This window comes from Periplaneta americana, chromosome 14 (genome assembly GCF_040183065.1).
Source record: "Periplaneta americana isolate PAMFEO1 chromosome 14, P.americana_PAMFEO1_priV1, whole genome shotgun sequence".
In the NCBI taxonomy this organism is placed as follows: Eukaryota; Metazoa; Arthropoda; class Insecta; order Blattodea; family Blattidae; genus Periplaneta; species Periplaneta americana.
Genome location: NC_091130.1, coordinates 107,125,644 through 107,145,461, shown reverse-complemented (window position 1 = coordinate 107,145,461; position 19,818 = coordinate 107,125,644). Strand labels below are relative to the sequence as shown.

General features: G+C 34.8%; 1 protein-coding gene across 2 annotated transcripts in view; it reads left to right on the top strand.

Annotated features, from left to right (window-relative positions):
- LOC138713620 (cryptochrome-1-like) overlaps window positions 1-19,818 on the top strand; it is a 60,929-nt gene that overhangs the window by 18,058 nt on the left and 23,053 nt on the right. Inside the window, exons 1-4 of one of the 2 annotated variants that reach the window (XM_069845855.1) lie at window positions 7,489-7,636; window positions 11,520-11,628; window positions 15,074-15,216; window positions 16,724-16,908. In XM_069845855.1, the coding sequence (XP_069701956.1) occupies window positions 7,590-7,636; window positions 11,520-11,628; window positions 15,074-15,216; window positions 16,724-16,908 (484 nt within the window). In that variant the 5' untranslated portion in view covers window positions 7,489-7,589. Of the gene's footprint in view, window positions 1-7,488; window positions 7,637-11,519; window positions 11,629-15,073; window positions 15,217-16,723; window positions 16,909-19,818 lie in introns of those variants that run through there. The other variant, XM_069845854.1, reaches the window with a different exon arrangement.

The following is a 19,818-nucleotide window of genomic DNA, read 5'->3' as shown; positions in this document are numbered from 1 at the left end:
TTATTCGAGAAAGAGGAGGAAACTCACATTACTGAGACTGAATAGAGAAGAAAAGAACACACTTTGTTTTACAGTGTTTATAAGTTTCATTTTCATTTTAGACACCTTCAACTGTATTTGTTCTTAACATGAGGACTAAACGTTTGATTTGAGTTTTCTGTTGTAGGAGTTGGCAATAAACTACGAGGTATTTTTCTGTTAATTAATTTTGTAAAAATTGTTTTCTGTACTAGAAATATAACAATCGAAAAACATGACAACTTTTTTTATTTTGAGGAATGTATATTATTTCTGTACAATTCAGTTTCCGCAGTTTCATTTTCAAATCACACGCACATTGAGAAAACTAAACGGGGAATAAATTGATTATCAATTTTTTTTAAATTCTCGCGAACATGTTGAAAATTCAACTAAAAAAAAAAGGTATTAGTGTTGCATTTGCAATAAATTATTCCAAAGTATTATATTAATGTGAAATAAAACCAGGGTGCGAATTAACGAGGGGGGATAGGGGGATTTACCCCTCTGTAGGAAAGTTATCCCCCTTTCATAAATTCATATTAACATCCCTGCCAGGGATAACTTCTATCCCTCTTCACAAAATGTAATTGTTTTAATACGAGTATACTTTATAATATTGATGTATTATCATCACCGGCAAGCTGACAACAATCAATAACTTAGGAATTGCACATTTTATCTTAAACATGCTCATGGATATAATAATAATAATAATATTATTATTATTATTATTATTATTATTATTATTATTATTATTATTATCAAAATCAAGCTGCGAGACAAGAAACTCTGTGCGTCCAAGCGTTGAACTGTATCGAATGAGGATAATAATAATAATTTTGTGTGTTATTTTCTATCTAGGATTCTGTCCCCCCCTGCCTCATCAGAAATTTAATTCGCACCCTGAATAGAACTAAAATTCTTAAACTTTCAATTGAGCCTAAGATGAGTTCTGTGCGACACACGGAACAAAAGTTATAAGTGTTTGTCTATCAATTTTGCTGAAATAAAAATGTACGGGGTTTCTTTTTGAACCCCCTTAACATGCATACACATTTTCGAACTGTTTCGAAACGTCAAAGTTACAAGCTTGTTCGATTTGATGTGAAATGCCTCGCATGTAAGCTGCTAATTTCTTCAACTCCAGAAATCTTCGACAGTGACGGTGATTATGAATGTTGAGAAGAAATAGAGCAGAGCCAACTTACTATTTTCATTATACACATCTGAGTAAGTAAGAATTTAAAAAGTGGAACTTATGTAGACCTACATTATTTCAGTGATGTAATACAAACTTGTATTGCATAAATGGTGTCTGTTTGAGCAACAACAGTTCATCTGCCTATCAGGATAGAAGGTGAATGATAATTATAATCGTCCACCACTGTGGAGTAGCAGCATATCTGATCGTGAAACCAGCGGTCTCGGGTTCAAATCTTGGTTGGGACAAGTTACCTGATGGAGGTTTTTCTCGGGATTTTCCCTCAACCTATTAAGAGCAAATGCTGGGCAACTTTCGTCGCTGGACCCTGGATTGATTTCGTTGGCATTATCATCATCTCATTCAGACGCTAGATAACCATAGCAGTAAAGCGTCGTAAAATAACCAATAAATTATTACAATAATAAAACTTGGCAACGCCAATAAAGTAAAAAGAAAATTCTTAATAAGGGAAAAATTTTCAACAAAATTTCAATTTCCATTACCGTTAACAGAAACTAAATATATCACTCGTCACTCTAAATTAAGTTATATTATACAGGGTGTTTAAAAAAGTCGCATATTTTTACATGAGGTAGCACTGGTCGAAACTAGAAAAAAAAAGTTCCTATAAACATGTGTCCGGAAACAAATATCTGTTGAAATATGGGCAATGCTGTATTGTGACCTACACTACCCACCTGTCTGTTACGTAGACAGTAGACACTACAGAAAGTGCTCTATGTGGTTACCACCCATTGTTACACATGCTTCAGACTTACTTCTCAGTGAGTCACGAACACTTGCGACATATCTGGTTGTTGTCGGATTTGCTCACATGCATTGGATACACGCTCCTGTAACGTATGTACGTTGTCGATGGGTGTGACATACACCATGTCTTTAAATGTCCTCATAGCCAGAAATCCCAAGGATTTAGGTCAGGTGATCGGGGAGGCCATGCTACTGGACCTCCTGGACCAATTCATCGCCCATTAAACCTCTGGATTAGATATTTTCGCACGAGGCGTAGAAAAGTGGTACCCCATTGTGCATTAACAGAAAGACAACCTACACCACTGAATACTGTACATACTAACATAAAATGATAGACTTTGTAGTAACCTGAACCTTTGTTTATTACTACATCTGTGTTTACTTCTGTTGAGGAATGCTATCCAATCTAAAAAAATGCACCATTGTTTTGTGTTTTTAAACTAATGATGATGATAGTCCACAATACAATATGACCCATATCTCAATATATATTTGTTTCCGGACACATGTTTATAGGACCTTTTTTTCTAGTTTCGACCTATGCTACCTCCTGTAAAAATATGCGACACTTTTTTAACACCCTGTATATAGGCTATATAGTTAGATTTACAATTCTGTAGTTGTAGGCCAAATGCAAATTTTCGAAACAGTCTCTTTTAACGCTTGCTTTACCATACTCTTTTTTTATAATGCTTCAGTTACATTGAGTACTGATGTGAATTTCTATACTAAAAGCCAGGTTATGAACCGACGAAACAGGAAATAGTTGAAATGGCGAGAGGAAAGTGCGGGTTAGAGGGGTAGCCTGTGCAGTGATGACACGTTGAGTGTGGGGGGTGGAGGGGAGAACGAGAGCGGAGCTTTTCATTGGACCTCGCGTGAAAATGTCGTCTGCTAACGAAAATCTGGCAACGGAATCACGGAGACAGTGTAGCCAGTTCATTTGCAGTACCACGTGCATTACGAGTCGCATTTCGTACCAGCCTCATTACTCATGCTTTCTTAAAAACAGTAATTTTAATTACTAATATTGTAGATAGTGTTATCGAGAACTATATACAGTAGTTATTCTAAACATATCGGTCACAAACGCTGAACACGCTTTGAATCTCGCCCCACTATGTGGCAACAGAGCTCAGAAAGAGACCAACAGAACGTTGCTTCCGGTTTAGTCGGATCATAACCTGGCTTTTAGTATAGTCAGTACCATACATATATTTATTATTTTTTCTAATTCGATAAACAAGTGTAATTCCAGTGAATGTGTTGGATTGAAGGAAGCATTAATTCAATGGAGTTATAGATCAGATCATTACGAGCAAATTTTGTCGATTATTTGATACGATCCAATATCTGTCGAGAAAATGTAACATGTTACAACACTGTAGAGTGTAAACAGCAGTACGTACTCCTTCACTTAATTGACTTGCAGAGGGGTGGGTGTAATACTGTCTGCTTTACTTCAAGTAGCTAGTAGGACATGGGAGGGAAGATTGTAATATAGGCAGTGCTTTGCGGATTGCTACCTGATCAAAGTAGAATTGAAACGTAAAATGTCCAATAAATTATGCGAATTTAATTGACAAATTGCGAATAATTTTCTGTTAACTTGTTGAATAGCTTACTCAACTAAATTAAAAAGTGCTTGAAACGGTAATATATACGCTGTATGAAAGATTCCATTATTTTATTTCTCATAATAACTGAATTATAAATACACATTGTACAGTTCAGACTTTATTGAAAGATATTTGCAAGGAAAAAAAATCAAGAAATTAAAGAAGTAAAACATGACAATAAATATACTGTTTCTGCAAACCAGCTACACATAGCAACTTTAAAGGTATTGTTTGAGCTTTTCAAATGTCCATTTGCGTGCCTACAACCTCCACACTTTTTATCCATTTCTGGCAAGCACTCTCACATTGTTCTGTATTTCCTCTGCGGCCTGAACAAAAAGTTCTCGGGGGTTTCAACATTTAAGATTTCTGTTCTGTAAACCATGCTTTTCATATCTCCCTTCCACACAAGAAAAAATTAAGGATATTTAGATTCGGCAATCTAGCGAGCCATCTGATGGGTCCAGTGTCCACACCACCTGTCAGGAAAACTACGGTTTAGTTGCTCGCGAAAACATTCCGCGTAATATGTATACGGTGAGAGTACCATCATGAATTATCTTCTGGTTCTTGAGAAAACAGTTTTCCAGTACACTTGAAAGTGTTTCTTGTAAAAATGGTAAATAATAAATAATTTGTGTCAGCACTTAGAAAGAATGTAGGGCGAATTATGCAATCATTGACGATTCCTGCTCACTCATTTACCGTAAATCTTTGCTGAGATTGTTTGGATTTCTTTCGGTTGTGGAAATCAACAACGCCATTCTTTGTGAAAGTCTCTTTGTCGGTTGCCAAAATTATTTATGGAAAATCCGGAAACCAATGGTGAAAAGCTATCTTACGAGCATGGTCTGCTGGACCTACTGAGTATGTTATGATCGCAACAATATTATTATTCATTTAAAGTCCTGGGAACAGTCCATGATTAAAAATTTGTTGTTCGGTTTTGTTTCTTGATCGCTGTCCATTAAAATGTGTAGGCTTAACGCTATTTCCAAAAACTTCTGTGCTTTAACACAAAAGTTCTGGGATTTGGTGGCTCGAGTGTCGGGAAACTTTTACTGGTATAATCGGCCAGCTGTAGCAGCATTTTGGGCCGTTTCACCATAAATTAATAACATGTGTAGGTAGCTACTCGCGATATGAAAATTATGGTATCTCTTCATATTCAAATAGCCTTCATGTGCATTAAATTGTTTAAGGATTCAGGAATAGTACTCATAGTGAAGTACCGGTACCTTACAGTTTCAATCAAGCTAGATCAGCTGTAAAGAAAGAAAGCTACTCATAACATGAGATAATCTGGTTACAGCTTTGACGGTTTTCCACAGCCACGTGACTACAGTTGACGAATGAAATTTGTAATTCCCTGCAGACGATTAATCGAAACCTATATGTTCTTTAATTAAATCGCTATTGAAACTATCGTAAACAGCTTACTTTACAGTAAACGCCACAAAAACCAACTCGTATTTTTAAACAACTTCATGGAATCCGCAATCAAAATCTTAACACGAAATGTCCCCCCCCCCCGAAAACCGTCCGCAAAAAACAAAATCGAACATCTGTTGGTAGGCTACATTTATAAAACTACAGGGAGACTATCTTGACAGATGCCGTTCTTTATGGTAAGACTTAAAAGAATAATATATATTAGGTTGGTGCGTAATTCCGTAGCGATTTTTCATAAGTTTATTGAAACACATCAGATGCACATAAGAGACAAGTTAATCATAAACAATATATTCGTCACTATTTACAACAATCTGCCAACGCTGGAGTATTTCGATTCCATGCCTGTAGAAATCGCCTTAATTTTGAGTTAAAGAAGTCGTCAAGCTATGTTCGGAGCGCATTTTCATCCGGAAAGGAAGTTCCTTGAAGGTTGTTCGATAGAGAGTGGAAAAGATGAAAATCTGAGTGCGCAAGATCAGGTGAATAAGGTGGGTGGGGAATGGCTTCCCAACCCAACTCCTGGATAGTGTTTTGTGTCAGGTTAGCAGACTGCGTTCGGGAGCTATCGTGGAGTAGCATCATTTCACGTAGTCTTGTTGGTCGTTTTTCTTGGATTGCGTGTGCAAGACGTCTCAGTTGGTGGCAATAAATGTCGCACGATGGTGGAATGATCACAGTTCACCACATTTGCCAGTTCTCGGATACACTGACATGGATCATTATGGATTAATGTGTTTAAACGGTCTTCATCAAACTTCGATGGCCTTCTTGAACGTGGAGTGCCACTAAAGTCAAAACGACTCTCCGTAAAACGATAAAATAATTTTCTTGCCGTGCTCTCTCCGATAGCATTGTCCCCATACACGGCGCAAATGTTTCTGGCTGTTTTCGCCCGTCTATTAAACTCCAAAAAAAGAATATGTTGGAAATGTTTCACTTTCTCCACTTGATACTCCTTTTCTAGCGTGCGTCTACGGCTCCATTATCTGCAAAAATGAAAACTTCAATATGTAAACTCAAGCACAACAATTGAACTTTAAATAAAAAATGACAATCGATAAATAAACTCATACCAACCGGAGTTCCAACACGTAAAACAAAAACGCTACGAACTATGCACCAACCCAATACATTCTGCAGACCTGTTCAAACATAAATTGTGGTCATAATTCGTATTCTCAAAGCATAGTGTCTGCTGGTTTTCGCTAGACAAACTGGATAACATCGAAATTCGAAGACGTTCAACTTGTAGGGGCGCTAAATTTAAACCTAAACTGAAATAATTTGACATTCCACATAGCCTACTTACTTACTACTTATGGCTTTTAAGGAACCCGGAGGTTCATTGCCGCCCTCACATAAGCCCGCCATCGGTCCCTATACTGTGCAAGATTAATCCAGTCCCTACCATCATACCCCATCTCCCTCAAATCGATTTTATTATTATCCTCCCATCTACGTCTCGGCCTTCCCAAGTCTTATTCCTTCCGGCCTCCCAACTAACACTCTATATGCATTTCTGGATTCTCCCGTACGTGTCACATGCCCTACCCATCTCAACGTATGGATTTAATGTTCCTAATTATGTCAGGTGAAGAATACAATGCGTGCAGTTCTGCGTTGTGTAACTTTCTCCACTCTCCTGTAACTTCATCCCTCTTAGTCCCAAAGATTTTCCTAAGAACCTTATTCTCAAACACCCTTAATCTCTGTTTCTCTCTCAAAGTGGGAGTCCAAGTTTCACAACCGTACAGAACCGGTAATATAACTGTTTTATAAATTCTAACTTTCAAATTTTTTGACAGCAGACTAGATGACAAAAGCTTCTCAACCGAATAATAACAGGCATTTCCCATATTTATTTTGCGTCCACATAGCCTACTACTTACTTTATTTTCGATTATGAAATTATTATTTTTGTGGTATAATGGAAAAAAATTAGGTACGTATAATTAAAATTATTATGGCGGTCAGACCTTTGTGACGCAATATAGGAGGCACCACTGACTTGTCATCTCGTTTCAGAATATTCTCTCTAGTTAGACAGAAATGTTGAATAAGAGATTGACCATGAGACTAATTATGAGGTACCGTACCAAAGAAACTAGTGAATTATCATGTAGACTAAAGTCAGTTACATTTTCGTACGGATATTAGAACATAAAATCACTTTCTGATTACAGCACTCACTATTATTTGTGGCGATTCATGAGAAAGGAACTGGAATTTTGCTTTTGTTACTTTGATTAACAGGAAAGTATGGATATTTGTAGTAACTCTCTTGAATGACGTCAACGGTTAACGTCGTCACGTGAGTAGACACCTGTATATCAGACGCTCGCCTCGCAAATGCTTGCCAACGTGATGAGTAGACCATGCTCACCAACGTGAGCGTCTGTAGTTTCTTCCAGTAAACTTACAAATTAGGTTGCTGAAACAATGTAGAACTAATTCATCTTCATGATGACCTATATCAAACGTAAAGTATACCGAGTGACACTTTCGCAAGCCGTTTGATGTCAGTGTCGTCGCAACTCATTGTCGCAGATGCCTGTTTTGTCAGGTAATCTTGCGTAGAGTGGAAGTATTTCTCAACAATATGAGCAGATAAGTTACTTCATTGATGTTTCATGTCGGTATTGTTGCAGTGAACGTATTTGAGAGTGTAAAATAATTTTTTAACTTGTAGTAAAAATCATTTGTGTTTACTTTTCAAGTAAAGGAAATCCGTTCCGACTCAAGTAGTTCCACTTCTTCCTTTTTTTCTTTTGTCTATCCACATTAAATTTATTCATCTTTTAGATGGTTAAAAACGCTATGAGTTTATCTAATGTTTTCAGTTTTAATTCAATTTATATTATATTTATATTAATTTAAAATTAGTATACTGGTAGAATTGTTTCAAACAACCAGTGTCAGAATTGTCTTTAGCGACGACAGGCGTAGTACTTTTATTGCTTTCAGTTACAAGTCCAGCGGGAATTCGAAATTCATTAAAAAAAAGTGGTGGTTTGCATTCTTTTTGCAAGGCATGGGTTTATGAACTTGTTATACAGGATGAACTGTAAGTAATGTCATTAATTTCAGGGATTATTCTTTGAGATATTTCAAACAAAATAGTTTAATACATTTTTTTCCGTTTTTGCTTCCTTTTCGAAATAAAAAATTGTTTTATGTGAAACATTTCATAGCGTGTTTTTGGAAAGCCATTGATTGAATTCGTCAGCCTCGGTAGCATAGTTGGTAATAGCGTTGGCTTTCTGTACTCGAGGTTGCGGGTTCGATCCTGGTCGAGGTCGATGGCATTTAAGTTGCGACGGTGATATAACCTCTGCAGTTGCGAGCGTTGTTAAATCTTATTTCTTTTTATTGAATTTCCAATTTGCCCAATCAATTTAAGAGAGCAGTGTATTAATAAATTATTGAAAGAATTTAGTTTTGTCCTTTAAATGTGAAGAATTTATTTGATCCGAGCAAATGTAAGTTTTCATTCTGTAAAGGAATTTTAAAATGTTAACATTTGCTGGGATTAAATTTCTGCATATTCAAAGGACAAAACAAAAATTCTTTCAGTCATTTATTATCATAATACATTGCTCTCTTAAATTGACTGAGCACATTGGGAATTCGATCAATGGCTTTCCCAAAAGATGCTGTGAAATGTTTCATATAAAACAATTTTTATCTCGAAAAAAAAAACCAGCAAAAACAAGCAAAATTATGTTAAACCTTTTTGTTTGAAATATCTAAAAAATTAACCTCCTGGATCAATGACATTACTTAAGGTTCGCTCTGTGTATATACACTGTGTATTCTTAAATAGTAGCCTTGCGCTATGATAAGATTCTTCACTCTGACATTATACGAATTCGTAAGTCCATCTTATATTCATTTCATTTTGCATGCCTGAATTTTTACTCTTCTTGATTTTATTAATACAATATTATTTATTTTTTGTTTGATAATTTATATTCTTCTATTTCACGAATTTAGATTTTCGGTCCTCTTCAGCTGTGTAGATATTTAAGCTGTCAATTATTTGTAAAGGAGAAACTCATATTAATTGTAGTAGGACAATGGAGTTTAGATACATACCGTAACTGTTAATTTCATTGGGGAAACTTATTTCCTGGAATCTCACATTCCTTTATAAACTCTGCTGAATTGAATTAATAGTTGTGTGGAGAACGTTATTGCACACATGTCGGGTTTATTTTTCTAAGCAACTTTTCAAGCAAACCTATTCGTTGGAAGTTTTCTATTAAATAAATATACGGTAGTAATACGATTATAACATAGCCCACTTCATTAAATAATACGAATAAAACATACGTCTTCGTCATCGTCATTTAGGTTGGTTTGAATCTGGCGAGCTAATCTTTCGTTGCATGGTCAACATTCCGTTTTTCAATTAATTTTTAATTGGATGTGAAATGGAATTCACTTCATTTTGTAACTGTTGCTAAGGTTGTTTAAAAATATATTCTGTAATAAATATAACAAGATTAGTCTCGCTAGGGCTGATTACTTGGTTGTTTTTCTCCCGAGGTCCCCCCCCCCCCAATTATAAGAGGAATATCAGATAATTGCAGGCAAATCCTTGGACTCATCTTGCCAAATACCATCTCGCTATCACCAAACAAAATAATCTACTAATTGATACGACATCATTAAAAATATTTAAAAGACCCTTCCAGGTTTTCAGCTATGCTACCGTAATGAAGAAAGAAATCTACAAGAACTATGTAGTCCCGAAATGAGAAGTCATGTCTCCAGAAGCAGATATTTGACAATCCTTGTCATCTTTTCAGACTTATTGCTGGAACAGTTTGAAATTTCGTACATATCATTAATTTAAATTACGTAGCAAATTGGCATTATGCGACGTAATGTTTCATACCATGCATAATAAACTCTATTATAATATTATTGAATACTCCCTAGATTCACTTTCTCAATGTTTAAAGGAAGAGGATCATAGTGATCCTGAGCCCTGCTTGTACTCATAGCTGTGGATTCCAACGCATTCAGAGTGCTCCGCACGCATTTTCTCTCTTCTCAACAGATCTACCGTAGGCCTAAGTAGTGAACTATATTATAGACAAAATGTTGTCGTACAGTTTTTTCATTAGCTTATATCTCTCCGATGACTGACCGGTAAATTTGAAATGGCTTATCTTTGTTGTAGGCATCAGATCATTAAAAGCAGTGAGGGAAGTGAGACGATATGCAACGGTATGGAATACACCACTCGTTTCTATGGACAGAAAACATACCATTAGTGAAAATTGACATACCGTCACTGAAAAAATGTGATTCGTAAAAATTTGTTTATGCGTTTCTTCACAGCTGAGTGTACTATCTGTTTGCTTCTTAAATCTAAACTACAGCCTTCTGGCACGTATATTTAGACACGTTTATTTGATAAGTCAACCCCTGGAATACTTACAACGGTATTATTTAAAGTATATAAGGCTGTGGTCTGTAGATTGTGGTGGTCATTGTTGCCAATTTAGTGACTGTGTCATTTTTGTTGTTTCACTTTTTATTAATAATTATGTAAGGCACTTTGAAGCTTTAACATTATATTAAATGATAAGTCTCAATGGACACTGCAAAATAATCTAGTAAATAACTTGAGTAACTTGAAATTATTTTACTGAGAAATTTAATGTGTTGCGTAAACTTCAAAGATTCGCGTTACTGACTGCACTAAACAATTAATTGTGTACATCATGTATGTGTATGTTGTTAGGGAGGGGGTACGCCTTTTTTAAATCGAGGTATCTCAGGGGAAAATCTTGGGGTAGCATACCGCCTCTGGTTTTTTCTCCACTTCCCTCACTGATTAAAAGCATTGCGAACTTCTCTCTCTCTTCTCTCCCTCGCTCTCTCTCTCCCCTCTTCCTCTCCTTTTTCCCCCTCTCCCATCCTCTCCCCCTCCCTCTCTCCCATCCTTTCCCTCCTCCCCCTCTCTCTCCCGCAAACATGGCATTGCGCAGAGGCAGAGATATAATAATAATAATAATATATATATATATATATATATATATATATATATATATATATATCTCAAGTTGATTGATGACGAAAAAAGCTAGTAATTTAATTTCATTTTCAAGTAGCCTTAAAATTGATTCACTGTGCATGGTGGTGGTAGAAATCAATGTATTGATGTCTGTATAAAAATAATTGTAACGAGGAATAATCTTTGGAACAAAAATGTGACAACATCGCTTGACATTACAAGTATTGATGCTTGCAAAATATATACAACACAAAGCCTTCCGCCTGGGAATTAATTGGACGCTCGGACTATAGTAATATTGTAAACATTAAAATGTACCAACCACCATCATACTTTTTGCACTGGAAAAATCCTAACCCTATTAATTACCACTTTATGTATACAGCAGTGCTAAATGATGTACTCTTCCATTTTTCAGGTTCCTATTGCAGTGTTTGGAAGATCTGGATCAGAGTTTACGCAAACTCAATTCTCGTCTGTTTGTAATCCGTGGTCAACCTGCAGATGCTCTGCCAAAACTGTTCAAGGTAAAATTAATATTGTTATATGTGTATATTCATGGGAGGGAATTGATTGTTCCTATCAGTTGCAGAAGGTGAAAATAAATTGAGTTCAAAAATCATGAAAGTACATACAAAGTTGCAATGTGCTAATACAGTGTTCTGCCCATTGCAAACTCAGCATTCTCCAATCTTTCCTATTTTCTGCCTTCCTCTTAGTCTTCGCCTATAATCCATGTATCTTAATGTTGTCTATCTGCCGAACTGCTCCAAACTTTTCTTCTGTTCGCCATTCCTTCTCATACATTCTTCAGAAGGCAGTTTCTTCTCAGCCTTTGCCCAACCAATTTATTTTTCTCTTGCTGATAAGTTTCAGCATTATTCTTTCTTCATCCACTTTTTCTAGTACAACTTCATTTCTTATTCTGTCTGTCCATTTTACACGCTTCATTCTTCTCCATATCCACATTTCAAATGTTTCTAGTTGCTTCTCGTCACTTCGCCATAATGTTCATGTTTCTGCCCCATACAATGCTGCATTCCACACAAAACACATTGCTAGTCTCTTTCTTAGTTCTTTTTTTCCATTTGTCCACATAAGATGCTCCTTTTTCAATTAAAAGTTTCCTTTGCCATACCGTAACTATCCTTCTTTTGACTTTTTGGCAGCAGCTCATGTTACTGCTTATAGTACACTTCAAGCATTTGAAGCTGTCCACTTGTTCTACTGCCTCATTTCGAATTCGCAAGTTTATCTTCTTTGTTTTTCTTCTGACAACCATGGTCTTTGTCTTGTTCGCATATATCTTCATCCCGTAATGCTCTCAGGTGTCATTTAGCTCAGTAGCATATTCCTTAGTATCTCTTCTGCTAACAAAAGCCATATCATCAGCAAACTTTATTCTTCTTCTTCCTACTTCACCCCTTCCATGTTCTTCACTAAATCCTTCAAGTAAATGTTGAACAGGGTAGGTGATAAAGAGCATCCTTGTCATACACTTTTCCCTATTCCACTTCCCTTTGACATTTCTTCTCCTATCCTGACTTTGACTCATTATTTGATATGTATAAAGGTTACAGAATAGCCTCCTCTCTTTCCAATACACATCTATTTTCTTCAGGATTCCCATAAGTTTATTCCAATCCACTCTGTCAAAGACCTTTTTTCAAATCTACAAATAATTCATAAACTATCTTATTTATCTCTAGGTATCTTTCACTGATTGTTCGCAGCAGTCCAATTGCATCTCTCGTATCTTTTCGCTATCTGACGCCAAATTGCACTTCTTCCAACTCTCTCTCCTTTTAGAATATAAACATACATTCAATATTCACAGGAGAATCTTTGTCGAGTATGATATCAGGCTGATGATCCTGAATTCATTACATTTCTTAGCATTACTTTTCTTCAGTATGGGCAGCAACATTGTCTCCGTGAAATCTTGAAGCCTTTCTCATATATTTCGTTGTATAATGATAGAATTTTCTCCTTGTCTTCACCCAAGCATTTCACTAAAATTAAGTGGGAATTTCACTTACTCCTATTTTCCATTCTTCATTTCTCTAAGCATTAGTTCAACTCCTTCTCTAAAATAGATCAGGGCATGAAATTTCAAATCTGAAAGCAGTAATCACTCTGAAAACTTTGGTCGCTACTATTTTCACGAATAATTTATTTCACGATTATGAAAAGCCTTCCGTCTCTCGTTTTAGTTGCTTCAACTTACAAAACATGTTTCTAATGGCAACAAAAGGAATTTAAAACAAGTACATACTTCATCATTTCATGTTAGTGTAACGCTGTCTTTCTGCACTGAAGTACTACCTATCAATTGCAACTCAAAGAGGAAGGGCCCATTTATAGAAACCCTTAATAGTTCATGCAGAATCTCTATCTTCAGCGAAGTCCTGTAAGCTGTCTGGAGTCTTTTGTCTAGGAATTTATATGGACAAAAACTTAAGTTGGAATACTCAAATCACACACATATGTAACATAATTTTTTATGAAAATTCGCACACTAAAAAGAATCCGAAATTTACTTCCGTTGGTTCTCAAGAAGAATTTAATGCAGTCGCTCTTGATGTCTCATTTTGATTACTGTGACACTCTCTACACTGACTCTCTACACATGAGACTGACTGACAGACAGACAGATTACAGTGTGTTCATAATGCATGTGTTCGATTTATTTGCAACGTCTGTACTTCTGACCATATCACACCTTCACTAAATATGCTGTCCTGGGTCCGTCTCAAAGAGCGAAGAACTATTCACTCTCTCACGTTACTCTTCATTATTCTTCAGAACTCTAACCCTAGCTACTTAGCTTCTCGTTTTCAACATTTGTCCTTATATCACGAAATAGATACTCGCTCACATCACCATATCACACTCTCCATTCCTAAACACAGAACATCCTTCTACTCTTCATCTTTCACCCATCTCTGCAGCTCATCTCAGGAACTCTCTACCACAACATGTCAGAGACTGTCGGACATTGTCTAGTTTCAAAAATAATATATATATATATATATATATATATATATATATATATATATATATATATTTCTTTTCCTTCCTTTCCACTATTTTGTTCTCTTGATCACCAGATGAATTTATTATCATATCCTTTTTATTGTGAATTTTATTTAATTTTCGTATCTCTTTTCTTTTTTTTTCTTTTTATTTTATTACATTTCATTTTGTTATATCCTTCCTTACGTTTTCCATATTAACTATTTGTACTAAATGAGTTGCTTTTATTATATTCCAATGTATTTTACTTTCTTTTTTCTATTATGGTATTATTTCCATGTTGTATAGTGTCGATTTTGTTATGCTATAATTTTTTTTGTAGTACGTTAGTATTCTGTTCTTTAACTTTTTGTTAAATTTTCACTGCTTGTATACTTTGTGACCTGGTAGAGTGTAAGAGAAGGCCCTAAATAAATTATTATTATTATTATTATTATTATTATCATTATCATCATCATCATCATCATCAATGTACGAAAAATTGAACGAATATTTAAAATTAAGGAGGTGAGTGATGTGATTTCAGTTCAGTTTTATAAGTGTTAAATTAGTAACTTACAAGTAATGTAGATAATTCCATGTCACTGTGAATAATGTACAAGTACCGGAAAGGAACTGGTCAACCTACCTTGGTATCACTTGTGAGGTTCAGTCCTGTCTTCAGACAGTTGACGTAACAACAACCGATATCTACATAATATTTCATTACCTAGATAATAGTACCAATGCATGTATAAGTAAATCATACTCGTACATAAAATATGACTTCACAAATAAAACAAAAACCCATTACAGAAAATTTAATTAACAGTGAAATGTTATGATACAGTATCTTATTGATTGAAAATATTTACCATGCAAACTTATTTCATTGGCGACATAAGTAATTATTTGGAATTATTTACTGTTAAGTAATTCATTAACAACTGTTTTTAGGAATGGGGTACAACAAACCTGACATTCGAAGAGGACCCAGAACCTTTTGGGCGGGTCCGCGACCAAAACATTATGGCCATGTGCAAAGAACTTGGCATCACAGTCATCTCCAGGGTGTCGCATACATTGTACAAACTCGAAAGGTAAGAAGAGTTATTTCAAATATAAAATTTGGTCTAATGTAATATGTATTTAGGCCATTAAATGCCGGTTTCTGTACAGGTGAGAGCTTTAAGCACTCATCAGCCTCTGGGCCGATTTGGTTGACTTTACTTTACTTTACAACATTTATGTTTAATGCAGACAAACCCTCGAAGATTAAAGTGAAATAAACATACAGTAATATTGACCTCTTCCACATAGCTACAAACGCCAGTAAAGAACGTCCATCATAGGACGTACATCCTTTCACTTGCTTCTGAATTAGCTACATACCAGTACTATTTGTTGCAATAAATAAAAAGAAGTTGAAAGATGTTATGGCCCTTACGGCTTAAAGGACATGGGATACTTTTAAGCTTTACGTGGTGAAAACAAGGTGGGGAATGTGGCACAGGAAATGTTGATGTAGGCTGTCTTGTGATTTTGAAACACATTTCTCACTCACACGCATGAATGAATTTAGCAATAAAATATTAATTTTCCTATTTTAACACTTTGAATAATGTGAACCATTGATACATTTTACATCAATTTCTTAGGATGATAGAGTTATAAACCCATGTCACTAAGAAGCTTTGTTAATTATTTAATGCAATTCTGTGATTACTGTTATTGACTAATGTAATGTATAGCCTTACACACAAAAAATGTCCATTGTCTTGTAGCGTGAATATGTCTAATTCCACTTTGGGCAGCGCTTGGTTCACACTACTAGGGAAAGGATGTTCATTTTGCACCTGATTTACTCCTTGAATGTATCTTCGTTATAGATTATTCATAACACTTGACCTATAAACCGATAGAAAAGCAACAAACAAAACAAATGAAAAAACAGTGGAGTCGTGCATAAGAATATTTCTTCACGTGTAAACTAAGCTGTCATGGAATCAACCGAAGTCTTCCGAGGGGTACTTAACATAATGGCAGCCTGTCATTTTTTTTTTTTTTTTGGTCTAAGACTTTACGTACTACAATAAAATTATTAAGGGACATAAGATTCTTATAATTACATCTTTAGACATCATAATATAATTTTCTGATTTATAGATTTGTTTTAACGTTCATTTTGCTGTCCTTGAAAAAAAAATCTTTTGTGGCTTTTGTCTATCATACTCACCCCTTTATATAGTTCCATCTTTCAAGTCTGGCAAGTAATGTGTATCTGCTAGAGCAGTGGTCATCAGCACTCGCTGAAATGGGTATAGGGTAAGAAGTGTATATGCTCTATCGTACAGAAGGGAGACGTAAAAAGCATAAGCCTACCCGTGGGTAAGAGCTGCTGGCCCGAGGGTGCACTGTGCTGATGACCTTTGTGCTAGACTATTATGTAGTTTGTTCTCTTGAATGTTTAATATTATCAAAATAAGATCTGATTCCATATTTTGTCTTAAATAATTGACCATGTCAGATGTGTCTTAAGGCAACTTGTTGAACATAAGCAGCTTCATTTATTTGTTTTATTGAATCAATAAATGTTTTTCTTATTAGTATTATAGAGAAGAATGGCGGGAAAGCTCCTCTGACTTACCACCAGTTCCAGACAGTGGTGGCATCCATGGGATCACCACCCCCAGCAGAGCCAACTATCACCAGCAAATACATCAATGGCGCTTACACGCCCATTGGAGAAGACCACGATGACAAATATGGCGTTCCAACATTAGAAGAGTTAGGTTAGTATTGTTTGTTTACACAAAGAACAGTCTAACATGTAATGTTACTGTACTATATATGAATATATTAATTTTTTTTTCAATCTTATGGCTTAACGCAAAATAAAAAAAAAATTGCTCAGTGTTTTATATATTTACATTTGTTGTATTATTCTACTGACTTTTTCACCCTCGTAGGAACATCATCAGGTACAATAGAGTTTACAATATAAAATGTCTAAAATCAATTATAAAAGAATATGACCACATGTTCAAAAGAGTGCATCATAATAGAGTAATAGTATAATGTGTGTAGAATATCAAACATAGTGTACAATTAAACACAATATTAAAATGAACGTATAAAATTTATACATTAAAGCATAACCTGAGTCAAAGTATATCAGTGGCGTATACTGGTTAAAGGGTTTGGGCTACCGCTGACCCTATTATTACACAAAATATATCTAACAATTACTTTAATTTTAATTACTATGGTAAAACTAATAATACAAAATTATTACATTACGTTATATTATAAACTTTTTCTTTTGTAATTTCCTTGGGCTACCGCCGGTAGCCCGCAAAATACGCCCCAGAAGTATATCAAATTCATAGGGCTAAATGGCTATTCATTGTGTGTTATGTTCATAGGATAAAGAATACAATATGTTTTGTTATAATATATGTATACTTTAGTGTTAAAACATGATATATAAAAATAACATTAATAATCTATCACAGAGAACTGTTAACTATCTCATTTTTATAGACATATTGTGCTTAAAGCAAATGATCTTTCATTACTATTAATATGACTACAAATTGTGAAGAGGTTTTTTAGCAGTACAGTAAGCTTGCAGGATTGGTATTGAGAATGGATAGTTGGAGTGTCTATCAGTTTGAAAGGGGTGGAAGGTTTTACTACTGCATTCAAAGTGGAGATAATGCTCCTCAGCTGTTGCCTTTGAGTACCCTCTTCTAGTCGCCCTGGCATTCCCTTTCCTGCACAGTTTGGTTACTTGTATTCTGCATTCATTCTGGTTTCAGTGCATATAAAACTCGCATGAATTTTGTAATGTTTAGGCAGGTATCACTATGGCAACGTTAAGGCCTACATTAAGGAGAACAGAATTCTTTTTCGTGGCCCCTTATTGCTTTAGAATGAAAAGCTGTAGTTTATCATCATAGGCATAGCTGAGGAGTGCACACCCTAATAAGATTACATCAACAAAAGCATACCCATTTTCTTAAATAAATAAATAAATATACACATGTATCTGATTTCCATATGCCACATAGCAGGACCAATGTACATGGGATGTTATTAATAATAGGGGATAGGGTTTGGTACACCTATGTGAAAAGTTCTGACTACATCTATTTTTCCCAATATGTTGCAGATAAAACCTGACTACACACATTGAGGCTTGTAACTATCAAACAATGTTTCCAGACATGGGTTTCTATATGAAAATTTTTCTTATTGATCACCTCTATTATCCATGAAAGTTAGTTAATAAAGTTTTACTGACACTCTCTGTATATATGGAATAACTTCTATTTCTCGTTGTGAATTTATATAAGTCCAGACTGCCAAGCAGGTAAATAAGCACACTGCCTTATTGTTAAAAGAATTACAGCTGTGAATAATGAAATGTTATACAGTATGTGAGTGAAGGACTGAAAAAAAGGTATTACGAAGGTGAGAACCTTATTCAGTTCAATTTATTTGCCCATTAGACATACAGTTTTAGGCTTCGTCAGAATACATTGGAAAAACATATAAATACATTTAAAAAAACACTAATAACAGAAACAGTAAAATTTAAGTAATACAATGAAAACATGAAATAATTTTAAACTTTTAAATTGAAGAAAACTAACTAAATTGCAATTAAACTTATTTATTAAAATAAAATTTCATACAAATTTGTGTTGAAAAACTCAGGAACAGAATAAAAAGGATTATTTAATAACCAATTGTAAAATCTAGTTTTGAAGCTATTGATTGGTAATTTATAATATTGAGTTGGGAGCTTATTATATAATTTCATCCCCATAATTAAAAAGTTTGTGTTGCTCTTGTGTAATCTACAATATGGAATATTAATTTGTTCACTATTTCTAATTTCATGATCATGTATATTGGCCACTAATGAGTAATTGTCGATATTTTGTCGAGTGTAAAGTACTAGATCATATATATATACAAATTTATTATTGTTAAAATCCGTGATTGTCTGAAAAGTGGCCGACAATGTTCCAGATAGTTTGATTTACATAAAATTCTAATGGCTTTCTTTTGTAAAATCAAGACGCTTCCAATTTTGGTTCCATTTCCCCAGAAAATTAGGGCATATCGAATTATCGACTGAAAGAAAGAAAAGTAGACACATCTTAAATAATTTTGAGAAACGCAAGTAATTAATTTTTTTTAGCAAATATAAAACTCTTGATAGCTTTGTGCATATGTATTCGATGTGCTTATCCTATGTTAAACTGGAGTCTATAAAAAGTCCCAGAAATTTTGTGTAGTTGAGTCTGTTGTCCTTATTTATTAGATAGTTTAGGCTGAAAGTTAAGTTGTGCTTATACAGTGACATCAAAAACTTTTTCCTTACATTTTTATTGTACCGGTACCTTGTTTTTGACTATACCATGCAGGCTTTATTTAATCGTAAGTTTTAGTTGCCATGGTAATATTTTACTCTGCATAGGTACAATCAGGACATAGTTGAAAATGCAAGGAAAAAGTTTTTGATGTCACTTTATATTTGAGCATTTATTATATCTCAATTTTAAATGCCGATTTTCGTAAATATAAAAACAATATTAAAGATAATTACAATATACCGTATGTATAGCTGTTTCACGTAAATTTGATGAGCGAAATTAATTACATGTATCTTCTTAGGCCACACAATTTAT